Below are 19,731 nucleotides of genomic sequence, written 5' to 3' on the forward strand. Positions count from 1 at the left end.
TTAGAAGAACATAGGATAGTTTACCTCTCAGATCTGTGGAGGAGGAAGAAATTTGTGACCAAAGAAGAACTAGAGATCATCACTGATCATAAAATAGATAATTTTTTATTATGTTAAGTTAAAATGTTTTTGTACAAACAAAACTAATGCAGACAAGATTAGAAGGGAAGCAATAAACTAGGAAAACATTTTTACATTCAAAGGTTCTGATAAAGGCCTCATTTCTAAAATATATAGAATTGACTCAAATTTATAAGAAATCAAGCCATTCTCCATTTGATAAATGATCAAAGGATATGAACAGACAATTTTCAGATGAAGAAACTGAAACTATTTCTAGTCACATGAAAATGTGCTCTAAATCATTACTGATCAGAGAAATGCAAATTAAGACAACTCTAAGATACTACTACACACCTGTCAGATTGGCTAAGATGACAGGAAAAGATAATGATGAATGTTGGAGGAGATGTGGAAAAACTGGGACATTGATACATTGTTGGTGGAGTTGTGAATAGATCCAATCATCGTGGAGAGCAATTTTGAACTATGATCAAAAAGTTATCAAACTGTTGCATATCCTTTGACCCAGCAGTGTTTCTACTGGGCTTTATATCCCAAAGAGATTTTAAAGAAGGAAAAGGGACCCACATGGGCAAAAATATTTGTGACAGTCCTTTTTGTAATGTCTAAAAACTGGAAACTGAATGGATGTCCATCATTTGGAGAATGGCTGAATAAATTATGGTATATGAATGTTATGGAATATTATTGTTCTGTAAGAACCAGTGTGATTTCAGAGAAATTTGGAGACACTTACATGAACTAGTGCTAAGTGAAATGAGCAAAACAAGGGGATAATTATACACAGCAACAAGATTATACAATAATTAATTCTGATGGAAATGACTCTCTTCAACAATGAGATGATTGAAACCAGTTCCAATTGTTCAGTGATGAAGAGAGCCATATACACCCAGAGAGAGGACTGTGGGAATTGAGTGTGAACCACAACATAGTATTTTCACACTTTCTGTTGATATTTGCTCGCATTTTGTTTTCCTTCTCAGGTTTTTTTTTTACTTTCTAGATCTGATTTTTCTTGTGCAGCAAGATGACTGTATAAATATGTATACATATATTGGATTTTACATATATTTTAATATATTTAACATATATTGGACTACCTGTCATCTAGGGGAGAGGGTGGGGAAAAGAAGGGAAAAATTTGGAACAGAAAGTTTTGCAAGGGTCAATGTTGAAAAATTACCCATGTGTATGTTTTGTAAATAAAAATCTTTAATAAAAAATAATAAAAAATCTCTGAGCTCATACAATATTAGAAGTATTGTTGACAGGTGGAGACTGGATGGGCTCAAAAGAGACACACATGTCTAAGCCCAGTGGAGTATTCCTTCTGGCCCTTTGATCCCATATCTGCAGCTTACTGAAGCTCTTCATGTTTGTGTGAATCAGAACACTTTATCAGAACTAAATCCTGGAGCAAGGAATTAGGATCATAAAGCCTATACCAATCGATCAATTAAGCAGCACTTATTAAGCACCATCTACATACTGAACTAGGCACTGATAATACAAAAACAAATATGAAGGGAGTATTATCTAAAATATATGCATACACATGCATGTATATATACATACAAAGACCCAAATATATACATGCATGTGTATGCATTTATGCACACATATATATGTATTTATGATATCTGGCAAATATTTGACAATCAACTATGAAAAAAGTACAAGCAGTACTTTTAAGTTTAGTTTGCTTTATTAAAATTTTCTCCCTCACTTTGTTATGGACAATTGGCAAAACAACAAATCAAGCATTTGTCAGTTTCTGAAGTTTAAACACTCCCACTGAACATTGAACAATTGGTCCTTATAACCCTGAATATACAAATAGATATATAAGGAGATCTGGGAGATGTCAGGGGAGACATTAGCAACTGAGGCACCAGAAAAGGCTTTGTGTAGAAGATGGCATGTGAGCTTAGCCTTAAAGGAAAGGGATCTGAGAGATGGAGGAGAGGGGGGAAGACATCAGCACAAAGGCTCATAGATGGAGCTGAGGGCATCCTGTATGCCAAACAACAAGGCTAGCTTAGGAACCTCAGAAATGATCCAGTCCAAATCTTTCATGTTCACAAAAGGACATTTAGATGCCTTCCTCAGGGTCATATAGATAACAAGTGGAAAAATAAGTTCTGAGCCCAGATATTCTAAGATCAGATCCAATGAGCATTCCATGGCATCTCGACTCTGCCATGCTGCAGGCTGCTTTGTTCCTTGTCCTGGGACATAAGAAACAAAGCCATAGTGAACTGAATATTCTTTAAAAACAATGGTCCTATCGTGTTTATTGAGGCAGTTGCATGTTACAGTGCATAGAGCATCTGATTTGGAGTTAATAAGACCTGAGTTGAAATATAGCTGTAGGGACAGCTAGGTGGTGCAGTGGACAGAGCACCAGCCTTGAAATCAGAAGAACCTGAGTTCAAATCTGGTCTCAGACACTTAATACTTCCTAGCTTTGTGACCCTGGGCAAGTCACTTAACCCCAATTGCCTCAATAACAACAACAACAAAACAAACAAAGAAACAAAAAACCCCAGAAATATACCTGTAAATATTTATTAGCTGTATGACTTAATCCTGCTTGCCTCAGTTTCCTCATCTGTAAAAGGAGCTGGAAAAGAAAATGGCAAACCACTCCAGTTTCTTTGCCAAGAAAACCCCAAATAGAATCACAAAGAGTTGAACACAACTGAACAGTAGCAGCAATAGTGCTTGTTGTTATCATCATGATTATATTGTGAGGTTCTGCCCTGGATAGAACACTGAACTATAAAGCTTTGAGTTCAAATTCTGGCTTCAGACACTTTTTAGCTTCACCTTTAAATCACTTAACCTTCACTTATCTCAAATTCTTCATCTATAAAATGAGGTGAATAATCCTATCTACCTCCCAGCATTGTTATGAAAATTAAGTGAAATAATATCTGTAAAGCACTTAGTGCCTAGCATTTATTATTATCATTTATTTTTATTCTTTTTATTTTTTAAATTTATTATTATTATTAAGTGCCTAGACATTTGTTTTCTTTCTTCCATTATATTACATGATTATTATCTCATTATTAGCTATTAATAACAACTAGCATTTATATAATGCTTTAAGGTTTTGTAAAGAACGTTACATATTTTAATAATGAATAGGACCTAAGGAGCTGAGAATATGTACAGTTAAAGACAGTGATAACTTCAGTTATCTGGCTCTCCTGGGTAACATGCAGTTTGTCACTAAGTATCTATTTAGTACCTTCTGTGTACAGAATAATATAGTAGGTGCAATAGGCAATAAGTAGAAGATAAGTTTACAAAGTCATGTGCTTTCTGAATTAGGAGGGAGCCTGAGATAGAAAGTTACTTAGAGATAGTAACAGCTAATATTCATAGAACACTTGATGATTTGCAGATGAGAATATGTGCAGAGTTAGTGATGACTGCAGCTGTTTGGCTCTCCTAGGCAATATACAGTCTCACTAAGCATCTATTTCATATTTTTTGTGTACAGAATAATATAGTGGGTCAATAAGTAGAAGATAGTTTATAAAGTCATGGACTTTGTGAATTAGGAGGGAGCTCTGAGAGAGAGATTACTTAGAGACAACAACAGCTAACATTCATAGAACACATTAAGATTTAGAGTATCATCTCATTTTATCATCACAGGTATAGCTCTTCCTATTATAATCCTTATTGTATTGTCTCCATCCATGCAAGCTTCTTGTAGATAGCAGCTCTCTCTCTCTCTCTCTCTCTCTCTCTCTCTCTCTCTCTCTCTCTCTCTCTCTCTCTCTCTCTCTCTCTTCCAAGAATTTAGCACAGCACTTGGCACATAGTAGGTACTTAAATATTTATTGACAGATAAGGAAACTAAGCTTTGGGGAGGCTGAACAACAGTTAACAAATATCAAACAAATATCAGGATTTGCTCCCAGATCTATCTAATCCCTGATTCCAAATGTAACCCTGTTTCCCTTATGCCACAATGTCTCTAGCATTACTATATCATTTTTATAAATGATGAAAGGAGGCCCCCCAGAAGTGAAAGGGTTTGCCCAAAGCTTTTTCCACTGTACTTAGTGGCAGATCTGGGACTCAAATCATTTTCTTCTCCAGCTCATTTGACAGATGAGAAAACTGAAGCAAACAGGGTTAAGTGATTTGCCCAGACTCGCACAACCAGTGAGGTTGGATTTGAACTTAGGAAGATGAGTTGAAAACCAGGCATTCTATGTACTATGGTACCACCTACCTGCCCCAGAGTCAGGGGGACCTGAGTTCAAATGTGATCTCCAACACTTTCTAACTGTGTTAAACTCTAAGCAAATCTCTGCATCAGTTTCCCCATATATAGAACATGGATAATAATAGCATTTACCTCCCAAGGCTATTGTGAGGATCAAATGAGATAATAATTGTAAAAAACTTTGCAAATCTTCAAGCACTATATCAAGACTATTATTGTCATTATTTGAGCATGCAAGATATAAAGTATAACAAAAGCAATTATAATAATACTTAACATTTGCAAAGCACATATACATAGACATATGTATGTGTGTGCATAAAACCTGATTGCATTTGATTTGATCCTATAGTCTAAACAATAAACAGAAGAATAAACAATAAACAGAGTAAGATTAGTTTGAGAAAGCTTCATGAAGGAAGTGAGTCTCTTGTTAAGTCCAGAAAGAAATGATATAAATAGATTTTCCGTGTGAGGATTATATTTTTTCATTGTCTCTTTATTTATTCCAGGTTTTGATGAAGAAGGGAGCCTGTATATCCTTAAGGGTGACCGCACAATTGAGTTTGATGGAGAACTGGCTGCTGATGTTTTGGTGGAATTCCTTTTAGATGTAAGCATGGATTCACATTAGCTCTGTATGGAACTATTTTGTCCAGAAAATAGCCGGGGGCAAAACTTTCAAAGAATTGAGAATTTGCTAACTGATAAACTGTGAGGAATATTTATGATATTTATGTTGGCTTAAGTTTCCTCATCTGTAAAATGAATTGGAGAAGGAAATGGCAGACCCCTCCAGTATCTTTGCCAAGAAAACCCCAAATGGTGTTGTAAAGAGTTGGACATGACTGAACAATAAGCAAAATATTTATGATATTTTGGGCTTTTCTTCTGTGTTAGAGAATCTTATTTCTCCTGGGAAGCCCATATCTCAGTTTTATTACATGTGGAAGTCTTTCTATCTGTGTTTGACTATCTCTTATGCTTTTTAAAACATATTTCTATATCCACTTATCCACTGTCAACTGATTACTTCCCACTGATAATTCATTGGTTCAGTTATTGCATTCTTCTGGTGTTGGCAAGAAGATTGCAAAGATGGAACACAGTAAAGACAGGAAGATATTTAATTTATAGGGGGAGGAATTAGAGGGTAAAAGCTGGGAGCTTTTGCTACTCTTAATGCAGAAAAAAGAGTATCAAGATGAAACAGATTCAGATAATCTTCTGAGGTAAGATGTTCTAGATTGTACTGAGAGTTGGGTTCTAGGTCTGGTTTATGGACAACTAAGCTTTGGAACCAGAGGTATCCTTCCTCACTTCCCATATCCTTATCAGTAAAATGAAGGAGCTGGGCTAGATTCTACTCCTGATGTACCATGATCCTATAATTCTAAATGGGACAGAATCATGTAAGTCAGGGGTCCTCAAACTTATTAAATCGGGGGCCAGTTCACTGTCCTTCAGACTGTTGGAGGGCCGGACTATAGTAAAAACAAAAACTTTGTTTTGTGGGCCTTTAAATAAAGAAACTTCATAGTCCTGGGTGAGGGCCATAGTTTGAGGACCCCTGATGTAAGGCATCTCTACTATGGAAAGCAACTGTCATGGTACAGTAGTGTATATGAATACATATGTGTAGGCATTCATGCAATGCACACATGTGTGAATACACATGTGTATATATTTTCACACAACCAAGAAATATGTATATACAGACAGAAAAAATATGTATGTATTACCACAAAAAAAATAGAAAAGAAGGAAGGGAGAAAGGGAAAAGGGGAGGGAGAGAGGGAGAGAGGGAAAGAAGAAGGAAGGGAAACAGGAGAGGGAAGAAAGAAAGGGAAGAAGGAAGTTTGATCTTTGATTTCATAGAGGATAAACTCCAAATGTGTAAACTCCCTCCACCAATTCAGATCAGCAGTTCCTCTGCTTCTGTAGTCTTAGAAATGTGAGGACACTGTAAGCTTAAGTAGCTAGAACATATAATTATTAAGAGTCAAACAGTTCTTAACTCTAAGACTGAATGATTAACTACTCTATGCTGCAAATACATATGTGTATGTTTCTGTGAAAATATAGATATGTCTATATATAGACATACATTTATCTAAAGAGACAGATACACACAGACATATATATATGTACGTGCATGTATGTGTATATATATATAAATATATATACACATGTACATGTGCCTTATATATACATTCATTCCCACACTAATTTTTACCCATAGAATTATACACATGCCCAATAACTGATCCAGAGAAATATGCCTATGGATATAATAATATAAAATCATGTCTTATATTGTGTGTGTTTATGTATATACTCAGATATATATATATTATATTCATATATGTACAATATAGCATAATTTATCTGCATACTTACAAGTAATATTAATAATATATTTGGGCAATACATTAAGATTCACAAAGCACTTTTCTCATAAGCACCCTGTGAGGTAAATAGTGTATTATTTTCCCCACTTTACAAGTGAAAAAACTAAGGTTCAAAGAAGCTCAGTGTTTTATTCAGAATCATATAGGATGCAAACTTAGTACTTTAATTACAAATCTTGTCCGTTCCATTGTATCATGTTGCTTTTCTGTATAACAAACTTGCAAATAAAACATCTCAGAATCACAAAGATATGATCTTCCTATGGTTGAATACTTCTCCAGAAGGTGGTCAATTCCTTGGTTGTTTTCCCTACTGATACAGAGCCCAGTGCTACAGTGGTACACAAGAAGATACCTCCCATTTGTATAATACAAATGCTCATAGCATTTCAGTACAGTAACACTCCATTTATTCCATACTCTGAAACCCAAGAGACTTCCAGAAGGCTTAGGACTTCTCTGAGATGGTGTAGGACTATCTTCCAAAGTAGACCTAGACAATGACCTCTGCTTATTCAATCTTTTTCTTATTTAAAAAAACACAACATTGTATAGTATTGGATAATTAGCCTACCCCAACTCCACCCCAATCAATTCACATGACTAAACAAATGTTTGATTGTCCCCTGGAAAAGTAATAGTTCAAGTAGGATTATAAATTATAACTGGAAGAAACCTCAGAGACCATCTAATCCACCTGCAAACCTCTCATTTTAGGGATAAGGAATCAATGTCAAGGAAGGTTGCATTGCCCAAGGTCATACAGATAATGTATCTAACCTGGTATTCAAATCTAAATTTTCTAACTTGCAATCTGGCTGTCTTGCCTCTGCACTGAACTGTATCCCCTACAATAATATATTTGTTGTTGCAGCTAATTGAAGACCCAGTGGAAATCATCAACAGCAAACTGGAAGTCCAAGCCTTCGAGCGCATTGATGACTACATCAAACTCATTGGCTTTTTCAAGAGTGAAGACTCAGAACGTAAGTCATCTCCAGACTTCAGCCAATGAGCCTAAGAAAGTGACTTTTCCCATTGGGAACAAGGAAAGAAAAACACAAGAGACCTCTTCAATCATACCAACTGATATATTCATCTGACATGTAGGAAAGAGGGCAATGAGTTGAGGCAGTACTTGGGCAGAGACAAGCATTGTACTCTCAGGAGCTTCTTCATTTTTCCATAGATCCCATCATTGTGGATCTTCCCTCTAAATAATATAGGTAGCCATATATCCAGGCCTTAATCATTTAGAGTGCTAGATATTTTACTATATAGATGATATATTACAAAAGTAATAGTACTAAATATAATACTAGGGATAGTATAATATATAAAAAGATTAGAAAGGTAGGGGGCAAGAAGGTCTAAATTATAAGGGATTTTGAATGCCAAATAGAAAATCTATTGCAAAAGATGGAATTTGAGATGTTCCTTGAATCAGGAAGCTTGAGAAGCTAGAAGGCAATGGTAAAGAGAGAGAGCACTTCAGGAGAGGGGAAACACCATGTAGAACAATGGAGTATCATACAGAAGAAAGAGCAAGAAGATCATTGTTGTTCTGCTGAAAACTGTGGAAAGAGGCATAAACTGTGAGAAGACTGGAAGAATAAAAAAGGGTTTAGGCTATGAAAGAGAGGATTTTATATTTGATCCTGGAGGCAATAGGGAGCCATTGGAGCTTATTGAGTGGTTTATGAAATGGTCAAACTCTTCTTTGTAGCAAATTAGAGAATGGACTACTATGGATCTTTCCTATGTCATTAACAAAATACTAAAGGACCCTTTAAACTGAGTATAAGGAGTATGAGAGGTATAGACTAGAAAATTGCCTGTCGTTCTGTCACCTGCTATAGCATCTTAATCTTCGTCCTTTTGCATTTATAATTAGGAGATAAAGGAAATGGGGAAAAAACACCAAAGAAGATATTTTACTTTGAGAACACTAATGTTTTCATACTTTTCATTGAAATTAGGGAAATGGAGGGAAAGTGAAGAAATTTTTAAGTCATTTTTTTAGTCTTGTTCAATTCTTCATAAGACCAATTAGGGTTTTCTTGGCAAAGATTTCATTTTCTTCTCCAGCTCATTTTACAGATGAGGAAATCAAGGCAAATAGAGTTACGTGATTTGCCCAGGATTACACAGCTAGTAAGGATCAAAGTCAGATTTGAACTCAGGAAGATTAATCTTCTGATTCCAGGCCTGAACCCCTGTCCACTGTGCCACTTAGTTGCTCCCAAATAAAAACTAGATGGGATGATTAAGATAGTCATGGTTTACATAAGTAATTATAGAAGGTTGGAGACCTGGACAGCATGAAAAGATATGAACTAGTCTAAAAAGGCCTGAATGTTTAGGGTACAAAAATTCCTTAGATTTTCATTCTTCAATATAAGTAGATTTGTCATTGGTTCAATAAGGGCTTTGAATCACTGAATCAAACTCTGTTTTTAGTCATGACTATATCTTTTCATCTATCTGCTTTTACAAATGTGTATTGGAATATGTTTATCTGTAACTCTGAATATACTATGTAAATTTCTTTTCCCTAATTTGATTCCTCTGCCTTCCAAGAGATTGTACATAGAGAATCTCTATCAACAGCTATTTTTTCTAATGGAAGGTAATAGAAATACCAATTCTGACTGGACAAATTTTCTCTTAAGAAAAGTGGCTGTCACTCAACATATCACTGATTTATCACTCCAAGGTTCTGACTGGAATTTGAAATCATAGAAAAGCTTGAAAATTATTCTATTTCAAAATTCCCCTAAGGGAGCCATGCTGATGCTAGGGCAGGGCAAAGAAAATGAACAGACTAAACTCTTCCAGAAGAGGGCAATAAACTCCAAAGGACTAAGAAGGTTTTAATTATTATTGTGTGACCTTTAATAGGGCAGTTAGATGGCTCAGCCAATAGAGCTCTGGGCCTATGGACAGGAAAACCTAAACTCCAATCCAACCTCAGATACATACTAGCTGTGTCACCCTGGGCAAGTTTTGCTTGCCTTAATCTATTAAAAAGGAAATAGCAAACTATTCCACTATCTTTGCCAAGAAAATCTCATAGACAGCATGGTCCACACTGCAAGGGGTCCTCAAACTAAGGCCGCAGGCCAGATGCCGCAGCTGAGGACGATTATCCCCCTCACCCAGGGCTATGAAGTTTCTTTCTTTAAAGGCCCACAAAACAAAGTTTTTGTTTTTATTATAGTCCGGCCCTCCAACAGTCTGAGGGACAGTGAACTGGCCCCCTATTTAAAAAGTTTGAGGACCCCTGGTCTACAGGGTCATAAAGAATTGACCCAACTGAACAATAACAATGATCGCTAATTAATTCAACTTTATAGTAAGATACATTTTTCAGTCCTCATCCTCCTGGCCATATCCTTCAAAGAACCACAGATATAATTAATCAATCAGAGTTTTTATTTGAGGGATTTGTAATAATTATTGAATATCCTTTTTTCTTCCCAAGCCCCTTTCTCTTTTCCACCTGTCTACCTCATAGAAGAGTGATAAGAAGATTTACTTTTTCCCAAGAAACTTCAATTGATTTGGAATGCTTCATGAAGAACTCATGAGTTTCATTTCTAACACTGTAGCCCTCAAACCTGTCATAAGACCTGCCATATACTTGATATTTAATAAATGCTATTCATGGGTTGATTTAATACAATTGAAAATCATTATGTACATTTAAATAGTGATACATAAACATCCTCTTAGTTATAGTATGAGATAGAATATTATAGTATAGGATAAAAGATATTATTCTATATGAATTGGATGGTGTAATTATATTATGTTATAGTATAAGATGTTATAGTATCGGATAATTAAAGTACAGGATAGAAGACATTATGCTATATTAATTGGATGGTAATGGCAATAAAGATTTGACCCCCAAACCAGGAAGCACTGGAGTCAAATCTTGATTTTGACTCATAGTAGTTGTATTATCTTGCTTTATTTCTCAAAGCCTCAGGAAATTCTTGAACAATCTAAGTTGTAAGGAGATAGGAATCCCTATGTCAATGAAATAACAGATCTAGTCCTTTTCCCACTATGTAAATAACTTTCTTACTCTAAAATCATATGTGAGCTCCTTGAGGAGGAATTTTTTTTCCTGTTTTTATACCTAGAAATAATAGGTACTTAGCAAGTATTTGTTAAGTTGATACTTTAATATCACTAAATCATTTCTTTTAAAAAAGAAAAGAGATTTCTGAAGCGTAGATATTGAAAATTCCTTTCCTTTTATCTTCTTCTTCTTTAGATTACAAGGCATTTGAAGAAGCAGCTGAGCATTTCCAGCCCTACATCAAATTCTTTGCCACTTTTGATAAAGGGGTAAGTAGACATCTGTAAGGCTAAAACATTGAATTATGACCTCTTCCTTTCTCTTTCCTTTTCTTTTTCTTATCTTTCCTTCTCTTCCTTTCCCTTCCAATTAGCTTTCAATCTTAGTTTCTATTTCCCAAGAAAGAAGTCATAGGAAATAAGGCACAATTCAATTAAAGAGGACTATTAAAATACCTTACTTCGAGAAATGCCTAGCTGTCCTGTTACCATGACACTTTTAAGAAGTAAAACACAGAAAAGATAAAAAGGTTCAAAGTGCCTTTTGCCTTAGATAAACCCTAAATCCTAGGGCATCCTAAGATTCCACAGGCCCACCCTAAATGGTAGCTATTCTGAGCCATCCAGAAGTGTGAATCTGAGTCAGGAGAGCTTCCAAAATAGGCAAGGTAATTCTGAATATTCTATATTAGATTTTTAGTCAGAGAAGAGTTATCATATACTCTAGGATTTTCCTAGAACTTATTATAAGCCCGATGAATTTTCTGGATTCAGTAAGAAATAGATCTTTTCACAGTCCTTTCAAACATGGCAAGTATTCCTACATCAGTCAAGTGGCAAAGGAAAAGGAATACTAATCATGGAAACTTTGTGCTCAGCATAATTAGAAGCAGTCGGCTGTCAAAAGGTATTTTTGAAGCTTCTCTTAAGTGTTTTTAGTATATATTAAAGAATGAAAACATTGTTCTAAGAGGTTGTCCTCAACTTGATGCAGAAGGCAGGACACAAACAATACCTAGGAAGGACCAAAATAACATGAAGTTAATCCTGGGAGACTTCAGTAAGAGGTGATTTTTTAGATGGCTTTCAAAGGAGAATGGATCCATACTTGTAGCAAGGATAAAAGAGACCTCTGGAGAGAGATATAGTATATGCACATGCATGTAGGCTAACCAGTATGTATATATATGTGTGTATGTGTGTGTGTGTGTGTGTGTATTTAGATGTAAAGGAAAGAAAATAGATTAATTTGGTTACAGCTGAATGATAATGTTAAGAAATGAGAAATGCTGAGTATGATTTTTGAACTTTGAATACAAGAAAAAGTTTAGATTTTTTATATGATTTAATTCAATTCAACAAATCTTTCTTCATTATCTGCAACTGGCACTATGTTGGGTGTGGAGGACGCAAAGTTAGAAAGCAATATAGTGGCTACCCTTTAAGCATCTACTATCTATGAGAAGTAAAACACAAAGGATGTACAAAAGACAATATAATTGGGTGGAAGAAAGAAAAGAGCTTTGAGAAAATACTTAGGAGAGATCACTTTCATTTAATGGTGACAGTTGGAGGCAAAGTGAAATTAGGGAAGGTTCCATCCAAGGTTTGGCACCTGAACTAAGCTTTGAAGAAAGGATAGGTTGAGAGGAGTAAGGAATATATTCTGGACGTAGGGAACCCAGCCTTTGTGAACTCCAGAAGGCAAGAGAGGGCAGAATAAGTTCTGAAAATAGGCAATAGGCCATTTTGGTTGAAGTATAGAATGTGGACTGGGAGAAGAATGAAATAAAGTTGGAAAACCAGGCAAGTACTCACTGATGCAGAGCTTGAATATTATCTTATGAACATTGGAGAGTCCTGAACAGTTTTTAATCAAAGGAATGATAATATTATATTTGAAGAAAAAGACTTTATTGTATCAAGGATGAATTGTTGGGGAAAGATAGAAGCAGGGAAACCAGTTAGGGTGATTCTGAGTGCCTCAAATACTAGATTTTGTGTATATAGAAAATAATGAAAATAGTTTTTGAGAAGTTAAGGTCAATAGCATTTTTTTCAGGGTGAATTAGAAGAGGGAAATGTTAAAAAACAAAACAAAACAAAAAAAAAACCAAAGTGACCTATTAGAAAGCTTCTGTAGTGATAAGGGAATGGCCTTGAGTGACAAACAAGGAAAGGAAAGGACAAAGATGTCCTAGGGGATGTCTTAGTTGGAAGACTTTGTGACTCACTAAATACTGGGGACTAAGGAGAGGATGGCAACCAGCTAACAAAGCAAAGTTGATAACGAAGTCCAAGACTGAGAAATCTTTACTTCCGAGCTCTAAGGCATTACAATTTGTTCTGAGCTGGTTTCATTTGTCATCAGTCTAAATGGTGCCTAAATAGACTAACAGAATACACAGGCTGACCATTTTTAGAATAAGCATTGGCGTTACTGTCTGCCCTTGTGTGATCACCATATAAATGTCTGAGTGCTTTCCTCTCCTCTGGCAAAATCCATCACTACCATTAAAATAAATAAGTGGCTAAACTACTTAGTTATATGGTCACCAGAGGGCCTCTTCAGCTCTTAATATAGCATTCTCAAATAGTGTAATAACACTAAGGAGCAAGAGCAGAGCTTTGCAAAAAGCCTGGCGCACAGTAGATTCTCAATAAATATTTGTCAAAAGAATGAATGAGCTCTACTTCAAGATAAAGAGTGAATTCAATCTCTTTGCATCCACAGGCAGCAGTAAGCATGAAAGCAGGAACTTCCCAAGGGATAGATACTAGGCTTAATAGGAGGCAAGGGAAGCGTTGGAAAAACTTTGCTTGAGGAATCTAGAATTTATATATCATCTGGAGCTTCTACTCAACCTTTACATTTGTGCCCTAAAATCCTTGTTGATCCAGACAAAAGTGCAGGAAACACACAGATCTTGCACATACAAGTTTTTATAAGAGGATGCATCATCACATTTTTAAAAAAATTTTTTTGCAAAGCAATTGGGGTTAAATGACTTGCCTAGGGTCACCCAGCTAGTAAATACTAAGTGTCTGAGGCCACATTTGAACTCAGATCCTCCTGACTCCAGTGCCAGGGCTCCATCCACTGTGCCATATAACTACCCCAATATTGTCATTGCTGATTGTATTTGCGACCAACAATTTGGATGGGCTTTCTCTTGCTTCTAAGAAGACCTACTTATAAACTTTCTTTGAATGATCAGTGTCTCTCCACTGACTGATCAATGCCAGTGTGTGACTAGGCCTTCTTAGAAGCAAGAGAAAGCCCATCCAAATTGGAGGTGGAGTAGGGAGAGGGGAATTCCCAAGTCTTATGATGACAATTTAAATTTTCATTTTTTCATTGTGAATTTAACAATCAATAGATACAAACATTTCACTATATAAAGTTGAATAGAAAGAAGTTTGTCTAAGAAACTACAAACTTCTATGTTTGTAGTTTATTTTTTTCATCTATTTATTTATTATAGTTTTTATTTACAAGTTATATGCATAGGTAATTTTTCAGCATTGACAGTTGCAAATCTTTTGTTCCAACTTTTCCCTCCTTCCCCCCACCCCTTTCCCAGGTGGCAGGTTGACCAATACATGTTAAATATGTTAAAGTATAAATTAAATACAATAAATGTATATATGTCCAAATAGTTATTTTGCTGTACAAAAAGAATCGGACTTTGAAATAGTGTACAATTAGCCTGTGAAGGAAATCAAAAATGCAGGCAGAAAAAAAATATAGGGATTGGGAATTCAATGTAATGGTTCATAGTCATCTCCCAGAGTTCTTTCACTGGCTGTAACTGGTTCAGCTCATTACTGCTCTGTTGGAACTGATTTGGTTCATCTCATTGTTGAAGAGGGCCACGTCCATCAGAATTGATCATCATATAGTATTGTTGTTGAAGTATAGAATGATCTTCTGGTCCTGCTCATTTCACTCAGCACCAGTTCATGTAAGTCTCTCCAGGCCTTTCTGAAATCCTCCTGCTGGTCATTTCTTACTGAACAATAATATTCCATAATATTCATATATCACAATTTATTCAGACATTCTCCAATTGGTGGGCCTCCACTCAGTTTCCAGTTTCTGGCCACTACAAAGAGGGCTGCCACAAACATTCGTGCACATACCAGTCCCTTTCCCTTCTTTAGTATCTCTTTGGGGTATAAGCCCAATAGAAACACTGCTGGGTCAAAGGGTATGCACAATTTGATAACTTTTTGAGCATAGTTCCAAATTGCTCTCCAGAATGGCTGGATGTGTTCACAATTCCACCAACACTGTATCAGTGTCCCTACTTTCCCCCATCCCCTCCAACATTCCACATTATCTTTCCCTGTCATTCTAGCTCATCTGATAGGTGTGTAGTGGTATCTCAGAGTTGTCTTAATATGTTTATAGTTTAATATACTATATCATATATGCATGTGTACATTGTTTTAAATTTACATTTTATATATATATATATATATATAAGTGTATGTGTATATAAAATACATGTATATTTCTTAGAGAAATATATTGACATATACACAGGTGGGATAGATCATAGATTGTATCTTAGATCATAGATGTATTTTCCAAATCACAGATTTGGAAGATACAATAGATGTCATAAAATCCAACCCCCTCATTTTACAGATGAGGAGAGTGAGGTCCAATAAGGTTGAGAACATGTCCAGGATCAGTTAATAAAAGTCTGAAGTAAGTTTCAAAAAATGTCTTTCTGAATCTAACTCTATCTGCTGCCTGGGTTAAAAATCTGGTTCTGATCCAACCCGGGCCATTTTAGGCATGCTAATTAACCTCCTGAGCTTCAGTTCCCTTGCTCTTAAAATTAAAAGGTTGGATAAAATAATCTCTGAATCCCATGTCTGTGGCATCTGTGAATACACACATATAAATACACATATACATATATATATATATATATATATACATATATATATATTTAACAAGGTAGTGACAAAACTATTCTTTTTATATGCCTTTCTGCATGGTTTTTCTTCTATGTATTTAATAAAATTGTTTATTGAAAATCTTTTTTGAGAGCACCTATCACCACTACATAGTACCTGCTCACTAGTCTACTTCTCCCAGGAGAAGTTTCTTTTTTCATGAATACAATAATAGCTTAAAGGAAGACATAGTATTAGTTTCTTTGAGAGCATTAATGACAAAATTGTCTCTGAGAGGAGATGGCTCCAAATTCTGAAGGAAACATACATGGAGAGAATCCCAGAAAATTGTAATTAGGTACTTCCCTCTGTTGCATTTTTTCTTCCTTTTCCCCTCCATGCATGGCTACTTTTTAAATTATCTGGGCCAAGATGAAACTGGACCCAGAAAGTCAGGGTCCAGTGTCAGCATCCAGCCTGAGGCTAGAGGGTATGACAGACAGGCAGAGACAAAGAGAAATAGAGAAAGACAGACACACACACACACACAGATAGACAGAAGAGAGATAGTGAAATAGAGACAGACACACAGAGAGACAGAGGACAGACACAGAGAAAAACAAAGGAGAGATAGAAACAGCGAGAGACAAAGAGGGAGACAGAGAAGAAAGGAGAGGAGACAGAGACACACACACAAGGAGAGAGAGAGAGAGAGAAGGAGTGAGACCCAGAGAGACAAAGAGAGACAAAGATGCAGAGAAATAGAGACAGAACTACACAGAGAGAGACAGAAGCAGACAGAGACAGAGAGACAAAGAAAGAGACACAGAGAAAGAGAGGGAAAAGAGAGACAAAGAGAGACAAAGATGCAGAGAAATAGTCAGAGACAGAGAAATACACAGAGAGATAGAGACAAAAAGAAAGACAGAGAGACAGACACAGAAATAGAAACAGAAACGGAGAGAAGCAGAGAGACAGAGAGACATTCACAGACGACAGAGACACAAACCTAGGACAATAGGACTGAACCCAGAAGACATGGCTTGAGATTGTGACCAGTATGACCTCCATGGTAACTTCAGCACCCTAAGCCTGAGTTTCTCATCTGGGAAGTGAGGGGACTAGACTAGATGACCTCAGGGACCCCATCCAACTCTGAACGTATGCAGAAGCATTTGGAGAAGCAGTCCCACCCCAGGTTCCTGCCTCTCCAAACAGACAGGACAATGAATCTCCTGCCTCCATTTCTTTTACCATCTCTCTCTACTCTTTGCTTTGAGCCAAATGAGTTGCTTTTAACAAAAGGTACTGGCTGGCAAAGTACTTATTAAAAACAAAACAAAGCCAAACAGAAACAATCGATTCTACAGGGACTCGGAAACCCAGGAATCCATCACGACTGCTGACAAAACACTGGAGTTTCCCAAGGACTTTTAATTTGAACTCCCCACAACTCTCCCCATCACCTGTGCTCCCAAATCCAATCTGTGTAAGACTAGTGACCACCACGAGGGGGCAGCCAACTGATCTGGGCATCTCCCCAGGGTCACTCATGCATGACCCAGGTGTATTCTTTAACTCAGCAGCACTGGAAGAAAGGGAAGGAACCACCACGTTGGCTTTTCTTTAGAGCTTTTCACACTCTCAGCCTCTCCAGTCCCTTCAGAGTCGGCATCAGATGTCCTGAGGGCAGGGACTCTTAAGGCAAACATGCCAGGGAGGCTTGGGGAGAGATGAAATGTCACCCTGGCCATTGGCTGGTCCCCCGGGCTTTTCATCTGGTGCCAAAAGACCTTCAGCTAACGATCTGGGTCATCAGAAGAGATGGATGGAGAGAAGGGAACTTGGCACTGGGAGACATAATTCTCCAGGCTGGCCCTCCAACTCAAATAGCCAGGAGGCTACAGAATTAGATCAGGGGGAAGAAGGGCTGTTGGCTGATCCTCCTAAACAAAGCCCTTTGTTTCAAGTCCCAGGGAGCCTCCAGAGACTCAATCAATCTCACACCCTCACATTCCACAACATTGTTTTCAACTTTCTCTATTTACTCCATCCTTCTCCAACACCTTCCAAATTAAATGGCAGTAATGGCGGGAAAACAAAATTACTGTAGTAAGAATAATCACCAATTACATCTATTTAACACTTTCCAATTTTCAAAGTCCTTTTTTTTTTTTTTTGGTAGGGGAAGTTTAAGCCTGTGATTTCACTGAATTAAGATAATCTGGGTAAGGAAAGTATATCGAAACCAGGTCAGCTACTGTTATATAATTTATAGACTTAGAAAATGAGGAAGGGGACCATATAGTCAATATATGTAAAAAGTAATGGTGAAAAATAAAATTACAGTAATAAGAATAATCACCAATTACATCTATTTAACACGTTCCAATTTTCAAAGTCCTTTTTTTTTTTTTTTTTTTTTTGGTAGGGGGAGTTTAAACCTATGATTTCACTGAATTAAGATAAGCGGGGTAAGGAAACTATATTGAAATCAGGTCAGTTACTATTATATAGCTTATAGACTTAGAAAATGAGGGAGGGGGATCATATAGTCAGTATAAGTCAAAGGTAAGACTTGAACCCAGGTTTTTTTTGAGTCATTTGATTCTCATAACAACCTTCCAATGTAGGTATTACAGAAATTATTATCCCCATTTTACACATAAGGAAACTGAGGCACAGAGCACTTAAATGACTTGACCATAACTATATACTTAGGATTAGTCCAAGGCAAGATCCAGACATGAGTTTTCCTGCTCTATATCCAGCATCTTATCTTCATCCTATTCTACCTTTCCTGAAAATGTGATTGAATTTACCAAATTTCAATTCCAGTTGCTCTTTGATTGTCTATAATAATGATTGCTGATATCAAATTTAAAAAGCATTTTGCACATATTATCCCATTTGATTCTTCTAGCTCTGAATAGAGTACTTGGGTCAAATCCCACCTGTGACATTTACCATGTTTATGACCTTGTATAATTTTCTTAGGACTCGGTTTCCTTTTTTAAATAATTAGAAGGTCTGACTAGATGATTCTCAAGTTCCTTCTAGCTATCCATGAACTCTATTAAATAGCAGTTATTATTATCCTCATTTTATAGATGAGGAAGCTAAGACATAGGCAACCTTGCCCACTTGCCCACAGTCACAAAGCTAGAGTTGATCCCATAAAAAGCATGAAGCCTGCACCAGTCTGTCATTTTTGCCTTTTTATTCACTTCCTTCCCTCACCCTCCCTGCCAAGGAAACTTCAGAGAACACAACCCTTCCTTAAAGAGACAAACCAGTCAGTCCTATGGACCTATCCTCAATGAAACAGTTCTGATATATCTTCCCCCATCCCTGTTTCCACAGGTTGCAAAGAAGCTAACCCTGAAGATGAATGAGGTTGACTTCTATGAACCATTTATGGATGAGCCCATTCCCATCCCAGATAAACCTTACACTGAGGAAGAGCTTGTGGAGTTTGTGAAAGAGCACCAAAGGTATCTCCCAAAAATCATTTTTCAAGGTTCCAAGGTCCCACGGCCTTGGGAATAGGGTAGGCACCTATTGATCCTGTACCACCAGCGGCCAAAAGTTTGAGAATTATCTTTCCAGGTTTGACAGATGTTTATTTCCAGGTCACTGAGTACCCTAGTTATACTATGACACCTGAATGCGGGAAACCCTTGCAGGTAAGGCCAGACTACTCCACTGGGAAGACAAACTCCCATAAGGCCAGGTTGCGGACCTAGATACATTTGTGTCTGTGTGGAAGTTTGCACCTAGATGGTTCAATTTATAAAGCATTGAAATTAGAGAGCCAAGAAGATCTGAGTTCAAATTCTACTTCAGAAACTTGCTAATTAAGTAAGAAACACACACAGAAAGACACATATACACATACACACAAACATGTCTGCCTCCCTTTCCTCATCTGTAAATGGGGATTGTTGGCAGGATCAAATGAGATAATTTCTATCAAATGCTTTA

The 19,731-nt window shown here is 36.7% G+C and overlaps 1 protein-coding gene across 1 annotated transcript in view; it reads left to right on the plus strand.

The window, feature by feature from the left end:
- Positions 1-19,731, plus strand: part of CASQ2 (calsequestrin 2) — a 122,172-nt gene that overhangs the window by 45,962 nt on the left and 56,479 nt on the right. Inside the window, exons 3-6 of the mRNA XM_051992931.1 lie at positions 4,849-4,949; positions 7,622-7,733; positions 11,033-11,106; positions 19,111-19,241. Of these exons, the coding sequence (XP_051848891.1) occupies positions 4,849-4,949; positions 7,622-7,733; positions 11,033-11,106; positions 19,111-19,241 (418 nt within the window). The remainder of the gene's footprint in view (positions 1-4,848; positions 4,950-7,621; positions 7,734-11,032; positions 11,107-19,110; positions 19,242-19,731) is intronic.

This window comes from Antechinus flavipes, chromosome 4 (genome assembly GCF_016432865.1).
Source record: "Antechinus flavipes isolate AdamAnt ecotype Samford, QLD, Australia chromosome 4, AdamAnt_v2, whole genome shotgun sequence".
NCBI classification, from domain to species: Eukaryota; Metazoa; Chordata; class Mammalia; order Dasyuromorphia; family Dasyuridae; genus Antechinus; species Antechinus flavipes.